Source organism: Haliotis cracherodii, unplaced genomic scaffold (genome assembly GCF_022045235.1).
Source record: "Haliotis cracherodii isolate W230 unplaced genomic scaffold, xgHalCrac1.p SCAF_10, whole genome shotgun sequence".
Classification (NCBI taxonomy): Eukaryota; Metazoa; Mollusca; class Gastropoda; order Lepetellida; family Haliotidae; genus Haliotis; species Haliotis cracherodii.
Window position 1 is genome coordinate 54,153,607 of NW_027266265.1, and position 18,023 is coordinate 54,171,629.

The 18,023-nt window shown below is 40.3% G+C and overlaps 1 protein-coding gene across 1 annotated transcript in view; it reads right to left on the reverse strand.

Moving 5' to 3' along the window:
- LOC139454533 (CD109 antigen-like) overlaps positions 1-18,023 on the reverse strand; it is a 96,598-nt gene that overhangs the window by 30,095 nt on the left and 48,480 nt on the right. The window contains exons 18-20 of the mRNA XM_071236305.1: positions 17,246-17,386; positions 16,142-16,262; positions 151-286 (exon numbers count right to left, since the gene is read on the reverse strand). Coding sequence (XP_071092406.1) covers positions 151-286; positions 16,142-16,262; positions 17,246-17,386 — 398 coding nt within the window. The remainder of the gene's footprint in view (positions 1-150; positions 287-16,141; positions 16,263-17,245; positions 17,387-18,023) is intronic.

Sequence of the window (18,023 nt, forward strand, 5' to 3'; positions counted from 1 at the left end):
ATTGAAAATAGTGAAATATATGGAAGCCATTAAGCGAAACAACAGTATCAGGAAAGTTGTCAGTGGGATGGGCAATGAGAAAAGATATGTCCTTGTGGGCCCCAGAAACCCTGCTGTGGGATAAAATAACAATGAGTAAGCAAAACTTACCTTAACGTCCCATTCTTCCAAAGCCAGGCCTCAGGGAAGAACTTGCGTGTGCGTCCAACCTCAGCATACTTTGGTTTAGCTCCAGCTCCAACTCCAGCTCCAGGTCCTGCTGCCTCTGCAATATCTGGAATGCCGCCTGACAGAAGACAAACATGCCCTAGTAACCAGGTCTACACTTCAACACACATCAGAATAACCAGGATTAGATCAGTTTGACATATCACAAAGAGAGTTTAGCACACCAAGATACGAGAATCAGCCGTTAAACACAGGTTTGATAAAATAAAATATGCTGTAGAAAATATATCAGTGATACTTATTTATAAGATCAGCAGCTGTATAAATTACTAAGAAATAAAAGGTACACCATCATAGCTCAAAAGAAATATTAAATGATAATCACTCTGGTATTTGAAACCTGGAATCAAGACATAAGATATCTCCCCCCACCCCCAATCTTTTCTAACTTGAATAAGGGCCATTGGTTTGATCAAGTAGGCATAGTTAAGATATACTCTGAAGTTAACAGTGGGAGAACATGACAATCAGGAAGACTCATGGAGAAAATCTTACAAGCTTATTTAAACAGTATTTGAAGGAAAACAAGAGTCCACATTGAAACATAAAATCAGTATGACAGACAGACGTGTTTATTGAGTATTGGGCTTTATAGTCCAGAGAACATTTCAATGAACAAAATTAAATTGGTAGTCACATGACTGACAGGACATTTGCTTAATTAAGAACAAAGAAAATGTTTTTGATAAAGATGGCTACTGGCTTAATAGTTTGTACATAAATGAGTTGAGTAAATTTTACACAAATTGGTGATTTACATATGTATTTAATAAATCGGGCAAATATTTCTCTGTTTGGGAAGCAAAGGCATCGCATATAAACAGAACATGAAACTTGTTTTCAATGGACCCAGATTTACAATATGTACAAATAGTATTTGAATAGTCTTTGTTCTGATTATTAACTTGTATTATTAAGAATGTAAAGATATTCTAAACCTACACATCACTCGTAGAAGGGATTTATCATTTTATGTTAAATATGTCTCTGGTTCAAACACAGTTTTAATGGAAGCTATGGCCAAACCTGAAGTCCTTAATTATTTCTTGACAACTTTCAAACTTTTGTCCATCTCAACCATACCTATCTGATGTGTCAAGGTCACTACGTTTCCAAAATCTTGGTGTCTAACAACCTCTATGCAACAATTGAATATAGATAGACACATGGCACTATACAATAATCATGCATCATCTGTCACACTAGGCCAATCTTTCTTCAAGTTTAACAGATCAATATAAGCCAAGATGAAGAAAAGCAATATAATGTAGTTTTAAACTTTGAAACAGTAAAACAGTTTTAAATGAACTATTTTCACACTTAATTGAGCAAACTTCTGTTCTTTTTCTTCAGATTCCCAAATTTAGGCTATACTTACCCGTGAAACAAAATCAGTGATTGTCTGGCCTTTAAGTGACCATGGCAACAAGATATGAACATGCTGTTACATTAAACACGATCCGTTTCATCAACAGTGTTAGTCACATGCAGTTCCCATGTGTAAGTCACATTGAATGTGCTGAGGAAAACACCATCACCAGACAGGGAAATATAGAAGTTGTGAGGAAAATATTAGCTGTGAGTGATTCATAAAAGCAGACAGGAAGCGGTAAGTTCTGAACCAATATTCTTCTTGTAGATAATGGTTTAGTTACAGGGAGGCAAAAACAAAACAATGACCACTTGTGAGAAGAGTGGAACACCTTGATTGAAACTATCTCGTCAGAACATCAACTCGCGAAGGAAACACTGACTGTTGAGAGGCCAGGAAGCATATAGCAGGAGATGTCATCCGGTATAGGCAAACCATGACTTATAGAGAGGACTGGATTCAAACCATTGACCTGGCACACAAAGCTGACACTTCATGTGAGTGATGGTGAGTGAGTGAGTGGTTGAGTGGGTCTTGGGTGAGTGAGTGAGTGAGTGAGTGAGTTGGTGGTTAAGTGAGTGGTTGAGTGAGTGAGTGGTTGAGTGAGCGAGTGGTTGAGTGAGTGGTTGAGTGAGTGAGTGAGTGAGTAGAGTTTTATGCTGCTTTAATCAATATTCCAGCAATATCAGTGAGGGGACACCAGAAAGGGGCTTGACACATTGAACCCATGTGGGACATTGAACCAAGGCCTTTGGTGTGGTTTGGTGAGGTTACCTCACTGCCCCTTAATATTTGGAACAAGTACCCATGACATGTTGACTGAGGGAAGTGAACCATGCAAATATCTCATAGTTATCTCCAGCAGCCTCTGTGGTCAATCATGAAGAACAATCATGCCTGCTCAATCATACATACTAAAGTAGGCTTCCCTCTCTCCACTACACCATCAATACACCACATCAACCACATCACAATCAAACTTGTAGAAGGCACGACAAATATCGTCAGATTAATACTCTCAATTTCAAACCTCCTTCTGATAATGAAACCAAGCATCAAATCTATAACATAATCACTTCCTGTCCATACAGAACATTAAGATTTCTATGTCCATGGTAACCAGGTGTCAGCCTACCTGCATTGGCCATCATGGGTAACTCATCTTCCATGAAAATTTCCCTAAAATCTGGAGCTTCATATTGGGTAACTGTCATGCCACTCATATAGACCAAGCCACTTTCCTGGAGGAAGGAAACAACAGCCACTTGTCAAGCAAAGAATGAAGTCCATGGTCATGTTCGGCACCAATTGCCAACAGGTGCTTGTGGGTGAGACATCATACAGACATTATGAGACACCGGAGTTTTATTCAGTATTACGACCAATGGATCCATACAAATAGCCATTACATTTTAAAAAACAGATAAATAACAACAAAATGCCTCATATTGCAGTAGTACGGATAGCTCACCTGGATATGCAGACAACACACAACAAAAAAGAAAAGCATAAAAAAAGCGCTATTAGCACTATCATTTTCATGGCGGCCACTGATTCTAACCTCCTGAAATAATTCAGATGTTTCTGTTGGTAGGAACAGGCTTGTGAAGTTTCAGCTTCAGTGGTCAAGTGATTTTTGTATACAATGTGAGGAAATGCATTTTGAGAGAATTTCAGAGAAAGGTGCATATGTATATTGAAGTTCAAAACAGGACATTTGTTGAGCCCCTATACAAACTACACATGTACCAAATTTCATTGCTTTTTTTAAAGAAAAAGAAAATTGGGCATAAGAAGTTTCACCTTTCACTATGGTCAAATCAAGTTAAAAACTAAAAATATCACACAAAAACAGAACATATGCATTGGGCCACACTATTGTATATACTAACTACACATCTACCCAATTTCATAATATTTTGAATAAAAATGACTGAAAAATGCACGTGATCGCGGGATCGCGGGATCGCGGGAATTACATGTTGACATAGAATCATCCAACAAATACAAATATGACTTTTAACAAGTCACAGTATGGCATTTATGATATATGTATACATTCTCTGTCAACTAAAGTTCGTTTCGAGGTGTCAATAGCGGTAATCTGACCGTGGTTGCTGTTAATAACGATTTCGCCGAAATTAATTAAAACAATATTAAAAGGAATTTTGAATAAAATAATAAAATAAGTTACAAACATAAGTCCAGATATACAAAGAACACTTTTTATAGCCAGACAGTGTATTTACATGACTAATTTGCGTACTTCAGTATGGATTTGTTGACATGGTATTTCCGGCGTTACGTGCTCGCGGTAATGTCTTTCCATGGGGGAAAAAACATCAAAACTCATAAATTTGTGTATAATGCGCACCCCCTTCTACACAGCTGTGTTTCATTAAAAACAAGTGTGCACTATACTCAAGAAAATACGGTAATGGCCAAACATGTAATAAAAACATTTTGAGGATGTAATTATCTTTGTGAATAAGAGTTAAGTGTGTAGACTTATGCCGCTTTCTTCTTCTAGCGAAGAAAACAAAATAATATATATATACATGTACAACATACAACATAAATGCACACACCTGTGTTAAATATTTATATCGTAACTTTGTGGGACATGTTTTGTTATCTTGTTTGGTATTTAACCCCAAACTTGGAAATAACAGTAAATAATCAAGTCTGGATCAGACTCAGACAATCATGTGATTGACATCATGAGCATTGATTGAATCAATTGGGAAACGATGACATGCATCAACAAAGTCCCCGAGTGGGGGCCATGTAGACCTATATACCTAGTACAAGGCAGTCGCACTGACGTTAAAATGTCTTGGAACTTTGTTTGAAATTTGTTTAAAATATTAATCAATATTGAAATCTATTTGTAGCAATTTTACAAGAATGTGCCTGTTAAAATAAGATCGTACGTGATTGAACAACTGACAGAAGATTGTCTGACTAAAACAACTACGGTAGCCTTCTTTCTTTCATTACATACAAAATGTGTATTGAAATTAACAAAGTACTTGAATTAGAGTTACCTCCCCTTAATTAGTACTTGCATCATCAATAACGGACTCAAGTTTTGCTGAAATCGATCCCGACCCAAAGTACTTGGAGCCCTAATTAACACAACCAAAAGCTTGTCTATCCTTCTCACTTGATCCACAGACAAAGCCTTTCCATGAAAAGACATGAATCCTTTTCAGTGCGACAACATGGCCACAACCACATCATCGTGACAATATCTCCATCTACAGATAACATACCAAGGTCATCATTCATAAACCGAAACTCTTCTGGAATCGAGGTCTCTCTACCTCCACCATCATGATAGTGAGAAAAAAATGTTTCCCTGAATGAGCAGATCTCCGCTGCAGTCAGCAATCTTTGGAGGAGATGGTAAGTAATGGTGTTTCCTCTGTCGACTTGGGTGTCTCTTTGTATGAGGCATCGATGCATCCACATGCAAACCAATCTAGACTAAAGAATAATTACAACACACTACCACACTACAATAGATTATCACACTACAACACACTGCCATACCACAACACCAAAACACTACTACACACTACACAACCACAAGACTATAACATACTACCATCCCACAACACTACCACACAATATCCCACCACAACACTACCATACACTACCCCACCACAACACACAAAACAATCAACCATGTTCCCCAAAACAATCATACCAAAAGTCTTAAACATTCTTCTGCGATGCATAAAAATGGGTGGATCCACTTCAACCATCAAAATAGTCATGTACTGTAGACCTTGTCTCTGTCATAGAAACACAGCGAGTGAGTGAGTGAGTGAGTGAGAGTGAGTGGATTGTATTCCAAGCTTGTATTGTTACATCTATATCAACTTCATTGTGCTGCCAGGTCTAGCAGATGGGGAACAACTGAGCACGACTCCATTCCATCAAGCTTCATCACCCACAGCATCAGAAGGTCGCATTTGAGGGGGAGAATTAAGGGTACCTAGGGTACTATTCCAGGGAAGACTGGTGTGCAATGAGAACTGGGACAAGCAAGGTCCTCCACAAGAAAGACGTAACAAGAAGGGCATGAACCAACAAGATGAAGTGAAGCAGGACCTTGACGAGCACGTTCTGCACAGGCAGGACCTGAACAAAAAGGACAAGAGGAAAGAGGACCTCAACATGTAAGACCTGAACAAGTAGGACCAGAACAAAAAGGACAAGAGGAAAGAGGACCTCAACATGTAAGACCTGAACAGGTAGGACCAGAACAAACAAGGTAAAGAGAAGCAACACTGAAAGCAAAGCATTCTGTTGAAGAAGCCATTGTTACCTTTAAACATAATGTCTGCGTCAACTCTATCATCAAAGGCAACCCTTTCAAATTCCAATCGAGGAGCTGCTTTTTCCACAGTGATGTCTGTCATAAACGCCAGACCCAGTCTCTAGGCAAACAAAAAGGGACCTGAAATTACTTGAAATTATATACAACTAGAAAGTTGTTTAATTGTCCTTGAGTCAATATCGATGACCTCTAACATTAGCATGATTCATTCTCTTGGGAAGCTGAAAAGCAGTTTTCACAGGCAAGTCACAGGTTAGGATACATGTGTTTTTCACAAATCATTCAGTAAATGAAGTGAATTTTGAAACTCATGATGACAAGGCATTTCAATGTTGACCAGAACACAATTCTGGACAAAGGGTATGACACTGACAACATAGCACCTGTAGATATCGTCCAACAACATGAAGACCAAGAAGCATCCCAGCAGCCTAGGATCGCTACATCCTCCACCTTGAAAGAACACAGTTTCTGCAAAGTTCACAGTAAAGCAAATTCCAGGTGTATGAACCACAACTGCACAGGCTGTCTGTAAGCACTAAGAACTACCTACATTGGTGTTTTTATTCAATGTAATCAACCTCCATGGCTTCCCAAACTATGGTGTATTATTTGGTTTAATAACGAATCACGTTTCCTTCTTCAAAAGACAGATGGGAAGGCCTGGATTGAGCAACATACTGGACGTTGTGTACAAGAAGAAGTGGCGGCCATATTGAAAATTGGGTTTGAACTTCTTGAATGAATCAGAATGTCATCAAGTGGGAACAAGCAAGTTTCAGCGTCATCAGTCCAGAGGAGAGGATGTTAACTGATGATAGAGAAACAGTACACAACAGAGCTAAAAAATCACTCTAATCATCTATGTGCTGCAGGCTCTTTCATAGAAACACAGCCAGTGAGTGAGTGAGGGGATTGTATCCAAGTCGGAAACATTATACCCACATCATGGCTTCCCAGATGTTTCAGTCAGGTCCAGAAGATGTGGACCAACTGAGCACTACACCATGTCATCCAGCTTGCTATCATCACAGCATCAGGTAGGTCACCCATTGTGTCCACCCAATACCCTCACACATCACCTCCAACAAGAAATAAGGGTGTCTAACAAAACAGAATCTTCAAACAACCCAAAACCTGAAAGGTTTTAAAATAAAAATAATGTTGAAATGCAACACCATCAACAGAGCAGTCTTGTCTTGTGTACAGTAAATGTAATTACGTGTGACTGCCCTTGTAAGCATGTGTCTGTCTGCATAAATATCAAGGAGATGTGTCTATTGTTGAAAACACACCTGTCTGTCAATCATCCCATGGCCAATATTTGAGGTGAACTATCAATTCATGTCATCTACTTTCTTTTCTATGTCTATCATACCAGACATAAGCTTTAAGAACCCACTGAATTATATTTCAATTTTCACAAATGCCACTGTTTTTTGTTTGGTTTGTTTGTTGTTTAATGCCACACTCAGCAATATAACAGCTAAATAATAAAATCTGGACCAGACAGTCCAGTGATTGACATCATGAGCATCGATCCATGCAATTGGGATACGATGACATACATCAACCAAGTCAGCAAGCCTGACTACCCAATCCATTAGTCGCCTCTTACAACAAGGATAGTTGCCTTTTAGGGCAAACATGGGTTGCTGAAGACAAATTCTACCCCATATCTTCACGGGTAAATTGTCAACAGGAGACAGATCTTATGACCACAAGAGGAGATGTCCGTTTAGATTACCTTGTCATGAAGCATTAATATTACAATAATTGAGATAAGTTCATATCAAACAACATATTTCCACTAATTCTTAAATATATTTGCTGGAGCTAGTGCTTTTAGAGAGGACCTGGCTGGCTAAGGTAGACAGACAAAAGATGTCTTGATAACATGGCAGACCCAAACCTGCTTGATAGCCGATGTGGTACAGAGAAAAAAAGTGCTGCAATAGTGAATGAGTGAGTATGGTTTTATGCAATATTCCAGCAATATCATGGCGGGGGACACCAGAAATGGGCTTCACACATTGTACCCATGTCTGGAATCGAACCTGGGTCTTTGGCGTGATGAACAAATGCTTTAACCACTAGTCTACCAGACAGCCCCTGTGTTCTGCAATCACTAGCTCTGATTATAGTACAGCTTATGATGAATACATGAAGAAGCATAAACTATACAGCTTGTGCAAGAAGCAAAGCAGCTGTGTTTTGAGTAAGATTATTTGTTGCGGTACGTTACAGGGCCGTACAGGCACAGTCAGTAGTACCATCATATGCCAATAGCAGACTGAACTCATCTTCAATACGTAGTCAATATATTATGGGCTCAGTCCTCACCAAATGTAACCACTGGGATGTTTAACAAGATGTGCACAGTCCCAAATCCTGCGATGAAGTTTATGATGAAGAAATTGAACAAAAGAGTTGAAACAAAAGAGTTACCAAAGGATTTCCTCTGAGACACACCATAGTTTATAACACTGAATTGCATCAACAACTGAACAAGGAACAGTGTTACCGTATTCGCTGTAATAAGCGCCCACGGCAATATTTGCTAATATATTGGCTAATATATTGGCTAGTGAACAAGCCCAATTAGCATCCCTTCTGATTGATCAATGTACACAAGACTTATTTATTCACGTATAATACGCACTCGTGTGTTCTATCCATCCTTAATCATAGGCAATTAAATTCTGAAAAATATATCTGTCATAGATAAACATTTCAGGCTGTCAGCCTAAACCACGAAATTAATCATTCAACTACGTTTTTCCCTATTTCTAATTTTTGAGAGCGCCCTGGGCAAGTATTACGTCGAATACGGTAATCACTGTCTTCATTCATCTAGGAATTCTCACTTGATTAATATTATTTGATAAAACATACATGACCTGAATTTGAAAAAATCCTATTTAAAATGTTATGTACAAGGAAATTCATCATTAGTGTTTCATTCACTGGGACATTTTTCTGTTAACCAACAATTGTGAAATTTGTAGTAATTTTTAGTAAAATGTTTCCAAGCTGCAAAAGAAGCAGCCTCTGGGAAAGCAATGATTAGGACCAGGAGTCTGTTGATGTAGACATGCAGGTGGACACAAATCAGTGCTGTTGTACAGTCGTCTACCTTAACACACAGTCTAGGGGAACACCTATTGCAGAGGAATCTAAATACAGTGAATACGTACTGAAGATGAGTGTAAACTATGTCTTGTTTGTAACTTCTTACCATTATTCACTGCATTCCGAAACAAAATAACTTGTTTGTCAGGACGGCTCTTTTCTACGATCATCCCACTTAAATATACCAAGCCACTCTTCTGGAGTCAGGACACAACAAGTATTTGTCACAGAGTGACGAAATATCCCCCGCCTGTACACCATAGTACCAAATATGAAGACAATCCAGCGATTAGTTCTTGAGATATTGTGGCAACACCGTTTTCCAACTCCAAAAGCAGATATGCCTGCTGTGACCTTGAAAATGGGGTCAAGGTCACCAAAACCGACTGGTGTCTGCGGAGTCTGTATATACACCATAGTTCCAAATATGAAGACATTCCAGAGATTAGTTCTTGAGATATTGCGGCAACACCGTTTTCAAACTCCAAAAACAGATTTGCCTGCTGTGACCTTGAAAATGGGGTCAAGGTCACCAAATCTGACAGGTGTATGCGGTGTCTGTATATACACTATACTTCCAAATATGAAGACAATCCAGAGATTAGTTCTTGAGATATCGCGGCAACACTGTTTTCTAACTCCAAAAGCAGATTTGCCTGCTGTGACCTTGAAAATGGGATCAAGGTGACCAAAACCGACTGGTGTCTGCGGAGTCTGTATATACACCATAGTTCCAAATATGAAGACAATCCAGTGTTTAGTTCTTGAGATATTGCGGCAACACCGTTTTCAAACTCCAAAAGCAGATATGCCTGCTGTGACCTTGAAAATGGGGTCAAGGTCACTAAAACCAACTGGTGTCTGCGGAGTCTGTATATACACCATAGTTCCAAATATGAAGACAATCCAGAGATTAGTTCTTGAGATATTGCGGCAACACCGTTTTCCAACTCCAAAAGCAGATATGCCTGCTGTGACCTTGAAAATGGGGTCAAGGTCACCAAAACCGACTGGTGTCTGGGGAGTCTGTATATACACCATAGTTCCAAATATGAAGACATTCCAGAGATTAGTTCTTGAGATATTGCGGCAACACCGTTTTCCAACTCCAAAAGCAGATATGCCTGCTGTGACCTTGAAAATGGGGTCAAGGTCACTAAAACCAACTGGTGTCTGCGGAGTCTGTATATACACCATAGTTCCAAATATGAAGACAATCCAGAGATTAGTTCTTGAGATATTGCGGCAACACCGTTTTCCAACTCCAAAAGCAGATATGCCTGCTGTGACCTTGAAAATGGGGTCAAGGTCACCAAAACCGACTGGTGTCTGGGGAGTCTGTATATACACCATAGTTCCAAATATGAAGACATTCCAGAGATTAGTTCTTGAGATATTGCGGCAACACCGTTTTCCAACTCCAAAAGCAGATATGCCTGCTGTGACCTTGAAAATGGGGTCAAGGTCACCAAAACCGACTGGTGTCTGCGGAGTCTGTATATACACCATAGTTCCAAATATGAAGACAATCCAGAGATTAGTTCTTGAGATATTGCGGCAACACCGTTTTCCAACTCCAAAAGCAGATATGCCTGCTGTGACCTTGAAAATGGGGTCAAGGTCACCAAAACCGACTGGTGTCTGGGGAGTCTGTATATACACCATAGTTCCAAATATGAAGACATTCCAGAGATTAGTTCTTGAGATATTGCGGCAACACCGTTTTCCAACTCCAAAAGCAGATATGCCTGCTGTGACCTTGAAAATGGGGTCAAGGTCACCAAAACCGACTGGTGTCTGCGGAGTCTGTATATACACCATAGTTCCAAATATGAAGACAATCCAGTGTTTAGTTCTTGAGATATCGCGGCAACAAACAGGTGGGACGTACGGACGGACGTACGGACGTACGGACGGACGTACGGACGGTCGTGAATACTATATCCCCCGCTTCGCGCTTTCGCGCGGCGGGGGATAAAAACATACATTACAAGTGGTGCCCCTATCTGCCATGTTGCTTATGCTTTTAGAGATCAAACACTCACATGACATCTGCACATCTGCTTTGACATTATAGATTTAAACAGTGAGCATTTAGATGTTTGTATTGTTTGTTGTTTAATGCCGCACTCAGCAATATTCCAGCTATATGACGGCGGTCTGTAAAATAATTGAGTCTGGACCAGACAATCCAGTGATTGACATCATGAGCATCGATCCACACAATTGGGATACGATGACATGCATCAACCAAGTCAGCGAGCCTGACCACCCTTTTACGACAAGCATAGTCGCCTTTTACGGCATGTATGGGATGCTGAAGACCTATTCTACCCCGGAATCTTCACGGGTCGCATTTAGATGTAAATCACCCAGTACAGGATAGAAGATATTCTATCCTGAAATCGGAGAACCTGAAGAGTGTTTGGACTAGATAAACATGGACAAAAAGAGTGTTGGTTGGTTTGTTGTTTAACGCCACACTCGGCAATATTTCAGCAATATGATGACGGTCTGTAAATACTCGAGTCTGGACCAGACAATCCAGTGATTAATATCTTGACCATTGATCCATGCAATTGTATCAACCAAGTCAGCGAGCCTGACTACCCGATCCTGATAGTCGCCTTTTACGACAAGCATAGTCACCTTTTACGGCAAGCATGGGTTGCTGAAGACCTATTCTAAGGACCTGAACAAGGAGACTCTTGACCATTTGGACCTGGGCAAGGAGGCTCTTGACCATTAGGACCTGGGCAAGGAGGCTCTTGACCATAAGGACCTGGGCAAGGAGGCTCTTGACCATAAAGACCTTCTTGCACTTGCATGAAGCGATCTTAGTGCTAAGACTATCGTGAGTCTATGATAAAGTATGGGAGTTATGATCATCCTAGTGCTAAGATGGCTTTGTGCAAGGTGGCCCTGGGCAAGAAGGTCCTTGACCACTAAGACCTAGGCAAGAAGGTTATTGACCATTAAGACTTGGGTAAGGAGGCTCTTGGCCATAAAGACGTGAGCACTGAGGCTCTTGACCATCAAGACCTGAGCAAGGAGTTTTTTGACCATTAAGACCTGGTCATGAAGTTTCACAATGTGACCCAGTACTTGACTTTATTAGTGTACATTCAGCATTTCTTACTCACAAATGTAAATGAACTGTTAAAACTGTAACAGTTGACTGGATAGATACATGACTGTACCAATTATCCTAGGAAGTACATCTCACCAGTTTCATAAAATCGATAGTACATGCATGCTCGTAGAATAATCTCTAGCCATCAGATCACAAGGGGACCTGGGTCATTGATCCCGAACACAAACATACACGATGCTCCATTTCTGAGTCTCTGGTTCTCCTGCTTCTCTCAATCCTTGCACTTTATTTTCACTGGTAACTGGTAATGATCATCACAGTTGACTGGATCGGTACATGACTACCACTTATCCTGGGAAGCACATCTCGCCAATTTGCCACTTCTTCCTCCACCTCCACCTCCACCACCACCATCCTACTTCTCGGTCCCCTTTATCATGCCAAATACATAACACACATACAAGACTCCATAGTAGTTCTCTTTACCTTTGTACATAAGATTCAAGCCTTTTAAAAGTATTTTCATGGCTCCATCTCCAAATGCAAGGCCAGACAAAAATCAAGGCCAAATACCTTCCAATAGTTAAATGCATGGTGCTAATATTGATGACGAAAATCTAGTCACTACAGAAACAGACAAAAAGGTGTACACATACAAATTTCTCCCTTTGACATTCAGTGATCATTTCTTGACTCCAGGATTCAACACCAGATTTCTGTTTATGAAGCCATTATTACCTTTTCTTCTTATATTGGCATCAGCTGGAGCAGCCATTGCCCACATGATCAAATGTTTTTCTTCTGCTTTTTCCACAACAATGTCAGTCATAAACACCAGACCCAATTTCTAGACAACAGAAAACACCTGGCATGACTTGAAAGGATCTATAGTGACATCAGACTAAGGACATGCTACTGAAGATTGCACAACCAGTTGCTCTTGAGGTATTCTGGCTGAGGTCAGACCAGATTTTCTTACCTATATGGTTAGAAATAACAGAGACCATAAAAAGTGTATAGATGTACACTGGTGCAAATACAACTTCACATGCACCAGTGTAGTAAACACATCATGCAGATGGTATTGTTGACGTCATTCAAAATCTTATTGTGGCATAAGGTTGGCATGATGTCACACTAGAAACGACATAGCTGAAGATAGAAGATTGTTGACGTCATTCAACAATAGTTGTCAACAAAAGACGGCAGTTGTAATCTGTGCATTTTTCTAAACAGGAAATCAAAAGGATTAGTGAGTGAGTATGGTTTTACGCTGCTTTTAGCAATATTCCAGCAATATGGCGGCAGGGGACATCAGAAATGGGCTTCACACATTGTACCCATGTTGGGAATCGAACCCAGGTCTTCGGCCTGACGAGCGAACACTTTTACCACTAGGCTCCCCGACCTCGCCTCAAAAGGATTAAGAAATGATGCATAATAAAGGAATTATTGCACATGTGTGTCATACTGATTTTAGAAAGTAGTGTAAGAATTTATATATTACCCCCACTGGTGTTTGGGAAATACAAACATTCTGACACTTGTTTCATAACATCAGTATGACATGCATGGTCATGTAATAATCTCTTTCCATCAGATCGCAAGGGGACCTAGCTGGGTCATTGATCCCGAACACCAACATGTCCTCCTGCTTCTCTCAATCCTTGCACATCATTTTCACTGGTAATGGGTGACACCTGACGTTCACACTGATCTGAAGCTCTGAGACAGACTCTAGCATGTGCTACATGCATGGTGCCAATGTTGCTGACAAAATACTAGTCACTGCAGCAATGAAACCAACCCCCTAAAGATTTGTTTCAAATTTCTCCCTTTTGACATTCAGTGAAATTTCTTGACTCCAGGATTCAACACCATGTTTCTGTCCAAGAAGCCACTATTACCTCTCCTATCATCAGCATCAGCCATTGCGAACATGACGTCATCGCGCCATATTTTCGGTGCAGCTTTCTCCACAATAATGTCACTCATAAACACCAGACCCAATCGCTGACAACATAAAATGAACAGAAATTATTTGAAATGATCTATACTGACTGATAACGGCATACTGCTGCAGGCACCTGGACAAATTGTTCTTGATGGATTTTGCAGAAGTTCAGGCTGAGGTGATTAAGATAGCCAATGGTCAAGGGGTCAACAAAAACATAGATGATGCTCCAATTCTGGGTTCCTATGCTTGCCTCTTGACTTGCCCATCATTTCCACTGGTATTAAATGAGTGACACTTGATGCTTCCATTTACCTGAAGCTCTGACAGTGAACTGGTAAGTAGTGTGTCATCATCATCCATGTGCAGCAGTTGTTGGAGCTTTTTGGTGTCTCTACCACGTTTGGCAAAGATTCATCTTGTAACGTAATCCGTATCGACCTACATATACTACTCCAGAAATGTTAAAGACCACCAGATTCCTTCCTATTACTTTATTAATATCAAAGAACCGTGAGGTCCTTAAAAGTTTTCCAGTCCTGTTAGAATTTTTATGAATTCTCTTGTGTGGGTGTGAGTACTCGCAGTCAAAATAGTTTGGTTGGTTGGTTGGTTTGTTGTTTAACGCTGCGCTCAGCAATATTCAAGCTACAAGAAGGCGGTCTGTAAATAATCAAGTCTGGACCAGACAATCAAGTGATTGATATCATGAGCATCGATCCACGCAATTGGGATCGATGACATGCATCAACCAAGTCAGCGAGCCTGACCACCCGATCCCGTTAGTCGCCTTTTACGACAAGCATAGTCCCCTTTTACGGCAAGCAAGGGTTGCTGAAGACCTATTCTACCCCGGAATCCAAAATAGTTTGATAAAGGTACAGCAGTGAGACTTATTTCATAAGAATGTAATAAAGGAACTACCACCTGTACTGTAACTTTGCAATAGTTTGTTTATTTGTTGTTTAACGCCACACTCAGCAATATTCCAGCTATATGATGGCGGTCTGTAAATAATCGAGTCCAGTGATTGACATTATGAGCATCGATCCACTCAATTGGTGATATGCATCAACCAAGTCAGCGAGGCTGACCACTCGATCCCGTTAGTCGCCTCTTACAACAAGCATAGTAGCCTTTTACGAAAAGCATGGGTTAAAAAATTGCTGAAGACCTATTCTACCCCGGATCTTCGTGGGTCAACTTTGCAATAAAATAAATTCTGAAGTTGAAATCCACAAGACGAAGGAAACCCAAAAGAAACACTTGTCAAAGTGGTAGAGACAACAGGAATGAAACACACTACAAAATGTTTTTTTCTGAAGACGGGGTTCGATCCCTGACTGCGTCATACCAAAAGACATTATAAGATGGTACTTGTTACCCTGTCTGGCGCTTGGCAAAACAATGACTGGTTGGCTCGGAGTCAGTATACTGTGGGGTATTCATGTTAAACTGCGGCATGGTATCTCAGTGGGCTAGCACTATAAATCGGCATATGCTTGCATCAGTCCAGACTAGTACAAGCAGCCACACACACACACACACACACACACATGTGCATGCACGCCGCTTAATAAGTGCAATAATCTTGGACGCGACACTAAACCCCATTTCACCTCACCTCTTCTGAAGAAAACATTCACAAATCCTTGAAGGAACGGGTTCCTCAGGTCAGTCACAAAGAGAACATGGACAACACAGGGTAACACAAAGCATCACCTGCGTCACCAGCATCACAAGGCATAAGACACACAGATGTAACCACAAGAGTTAGGACCCTTCATTGGCATCCCCTGGCTGAGGTACTTCATCTTTACAAGGTTTGAAGGTCCTGGGGGAACCAATCAGATAGGTTATTTCATCATTTGTCTGAAGCTTCACGTGAACAGCATGTGATGCTTTTCAGGGATGGTTTGCTATACGGTAAAATATGGCATATCATTACAACTCTTGTGGCTACAGCAACAGCTGCTTCTTTGCATCATTCATAGATAAAAGCAGAGGATTTACTGTCTAGACTCATATAGTCTTCAAACACATCCGCATCCATGTCATCATAGTAATATACATCGGGGACTGGAGCCTCCTCCTCTTCTACCACTACGTCCGTCATGTACATCAGTCCTTGCTTCTACAGGAGCCACGAACAAAGAAATGTTACACAGAACATGATCAAGGGCTCATCAGTTATGTCCCTTAGCTGCAAGGGTGCTTCAAGGTCATTGCTGCACCGTATCTGAACTCATGCAATTCTACCACGGTGGTAGATATTTGCTTTGGGCATTCCATTCACATCAAACTTACTGCCCTGACACAACTGCAATGTTGTGGAAAGATGTTAAACATCCCTCACAGCCACAAGTATCCAAGTATCATGTAGCAAAAGCTCCAAGCTTGTCACGACTATTAATATTCAACTTGATTCCTTTTTTAAAAAATTTTGTCAGAAGATTTCTTAAAACACTTTCCAAATGTATTAGGTATGTATGCCAAGCTCGTGTTGGAGAAAACAAAACATGGCAAGAGCAGTGGTGGCTGAATTTCTGGAAAACACAAACAGCAGCCAATGTTTCACATATGGTCAATTTGATTAACTACTTGTCCTGATAATTTCCACAGTGCATTTTGTCTGCAAACAATAGGTTGTGGTCAACTGGAACATTTCAAATAGCATAAGTACAAACTGTACATACATGTACAGTCACACAAGAGGAATTACAGTTAAAGGCAACTAAGCTCAGGTCAATTGGCAGTCTGAACAAATCTTACTCAAATCACTCCACTTGCTTTTCTGCCAATTCAAATTTTATGATGCATCTCAGAAAAAGCAAAGCCCACCCGCACTACATTTTCAAAACCATTGCCTGAGAACCAAATCATTAATCTTTTTAAGCCTCAACAAGCATAGGATGATTTTATAATACTGACAATCTGAATCCCCCATGATGACACCGCATCACTCTTTTAGTCTCAAACCACAGATGCATATTTGCTGATCACCAGGATATCAATTTCACTGTCTTAGATTCAATATTGCTGAGACTGCAATTTCACCTGAGTCTAGCTGTCTTCAAGCACAAGACTATTAATTAATCTCAGAACATCAGCACTGACCTTGAGCACTTCGCCAGCACTGGTGGGTAGGTCTGAGTCCCCTCCCCCCCGGGGCATTATCACATCACCCATCAAATGGGGCTCCTCTGTGTTCAAGCTGGGCGACTCCTCCAGGCTGAACTTGCGAATACCACCGATCACCTGTTCAGAGAATATGAAAGTCATGTCATGCCACACCTGTGATAGTCAGTCCCATACCAACACAGCAATGATAAATGGATTCATTTGCATGTCCTTCAAGGGATTAATCTGTCCTCTAAACTGAAAAATATATTTCAAATGTCTTTACAAAATACACACATCAGTAAAAGTTTGTTTTGATTTTGATATTTTCAATTTCTATCATTTGTTTACCTAATTATATTCTCATGCAAATGTAACAATATGCTTGCTCTAGGGAATAACTCAACCAACCATTCACAGCAAATTGTCAGCAGTTTCATAGCAACAGTCTACGTCTTTATGTATGACTCCAAATGCTCGCCATGAAAGTAAGTGCAATTTGTTCGAAGTTGGACAACTTTTTAAAAATACCAGCATCAGATTCCAGCAGTTGTGAACTCTCATGTAGCAAAATAAAAATGACATTAATTTTATTTTTTTTACAGTTTGGGAGAATTTAAGTCCATTTTTTGCAAAGAGAAGACCATGGAGATCATGCAGACCACAAAACTGTTCATACTGCTTCAGATTGCCTTAAAAAAACAAACGTCCTTCAATTTGAACAAAATGAGTCTCCCAGCCCTATATTTCTGATACATGGCAATCACTCACAGGT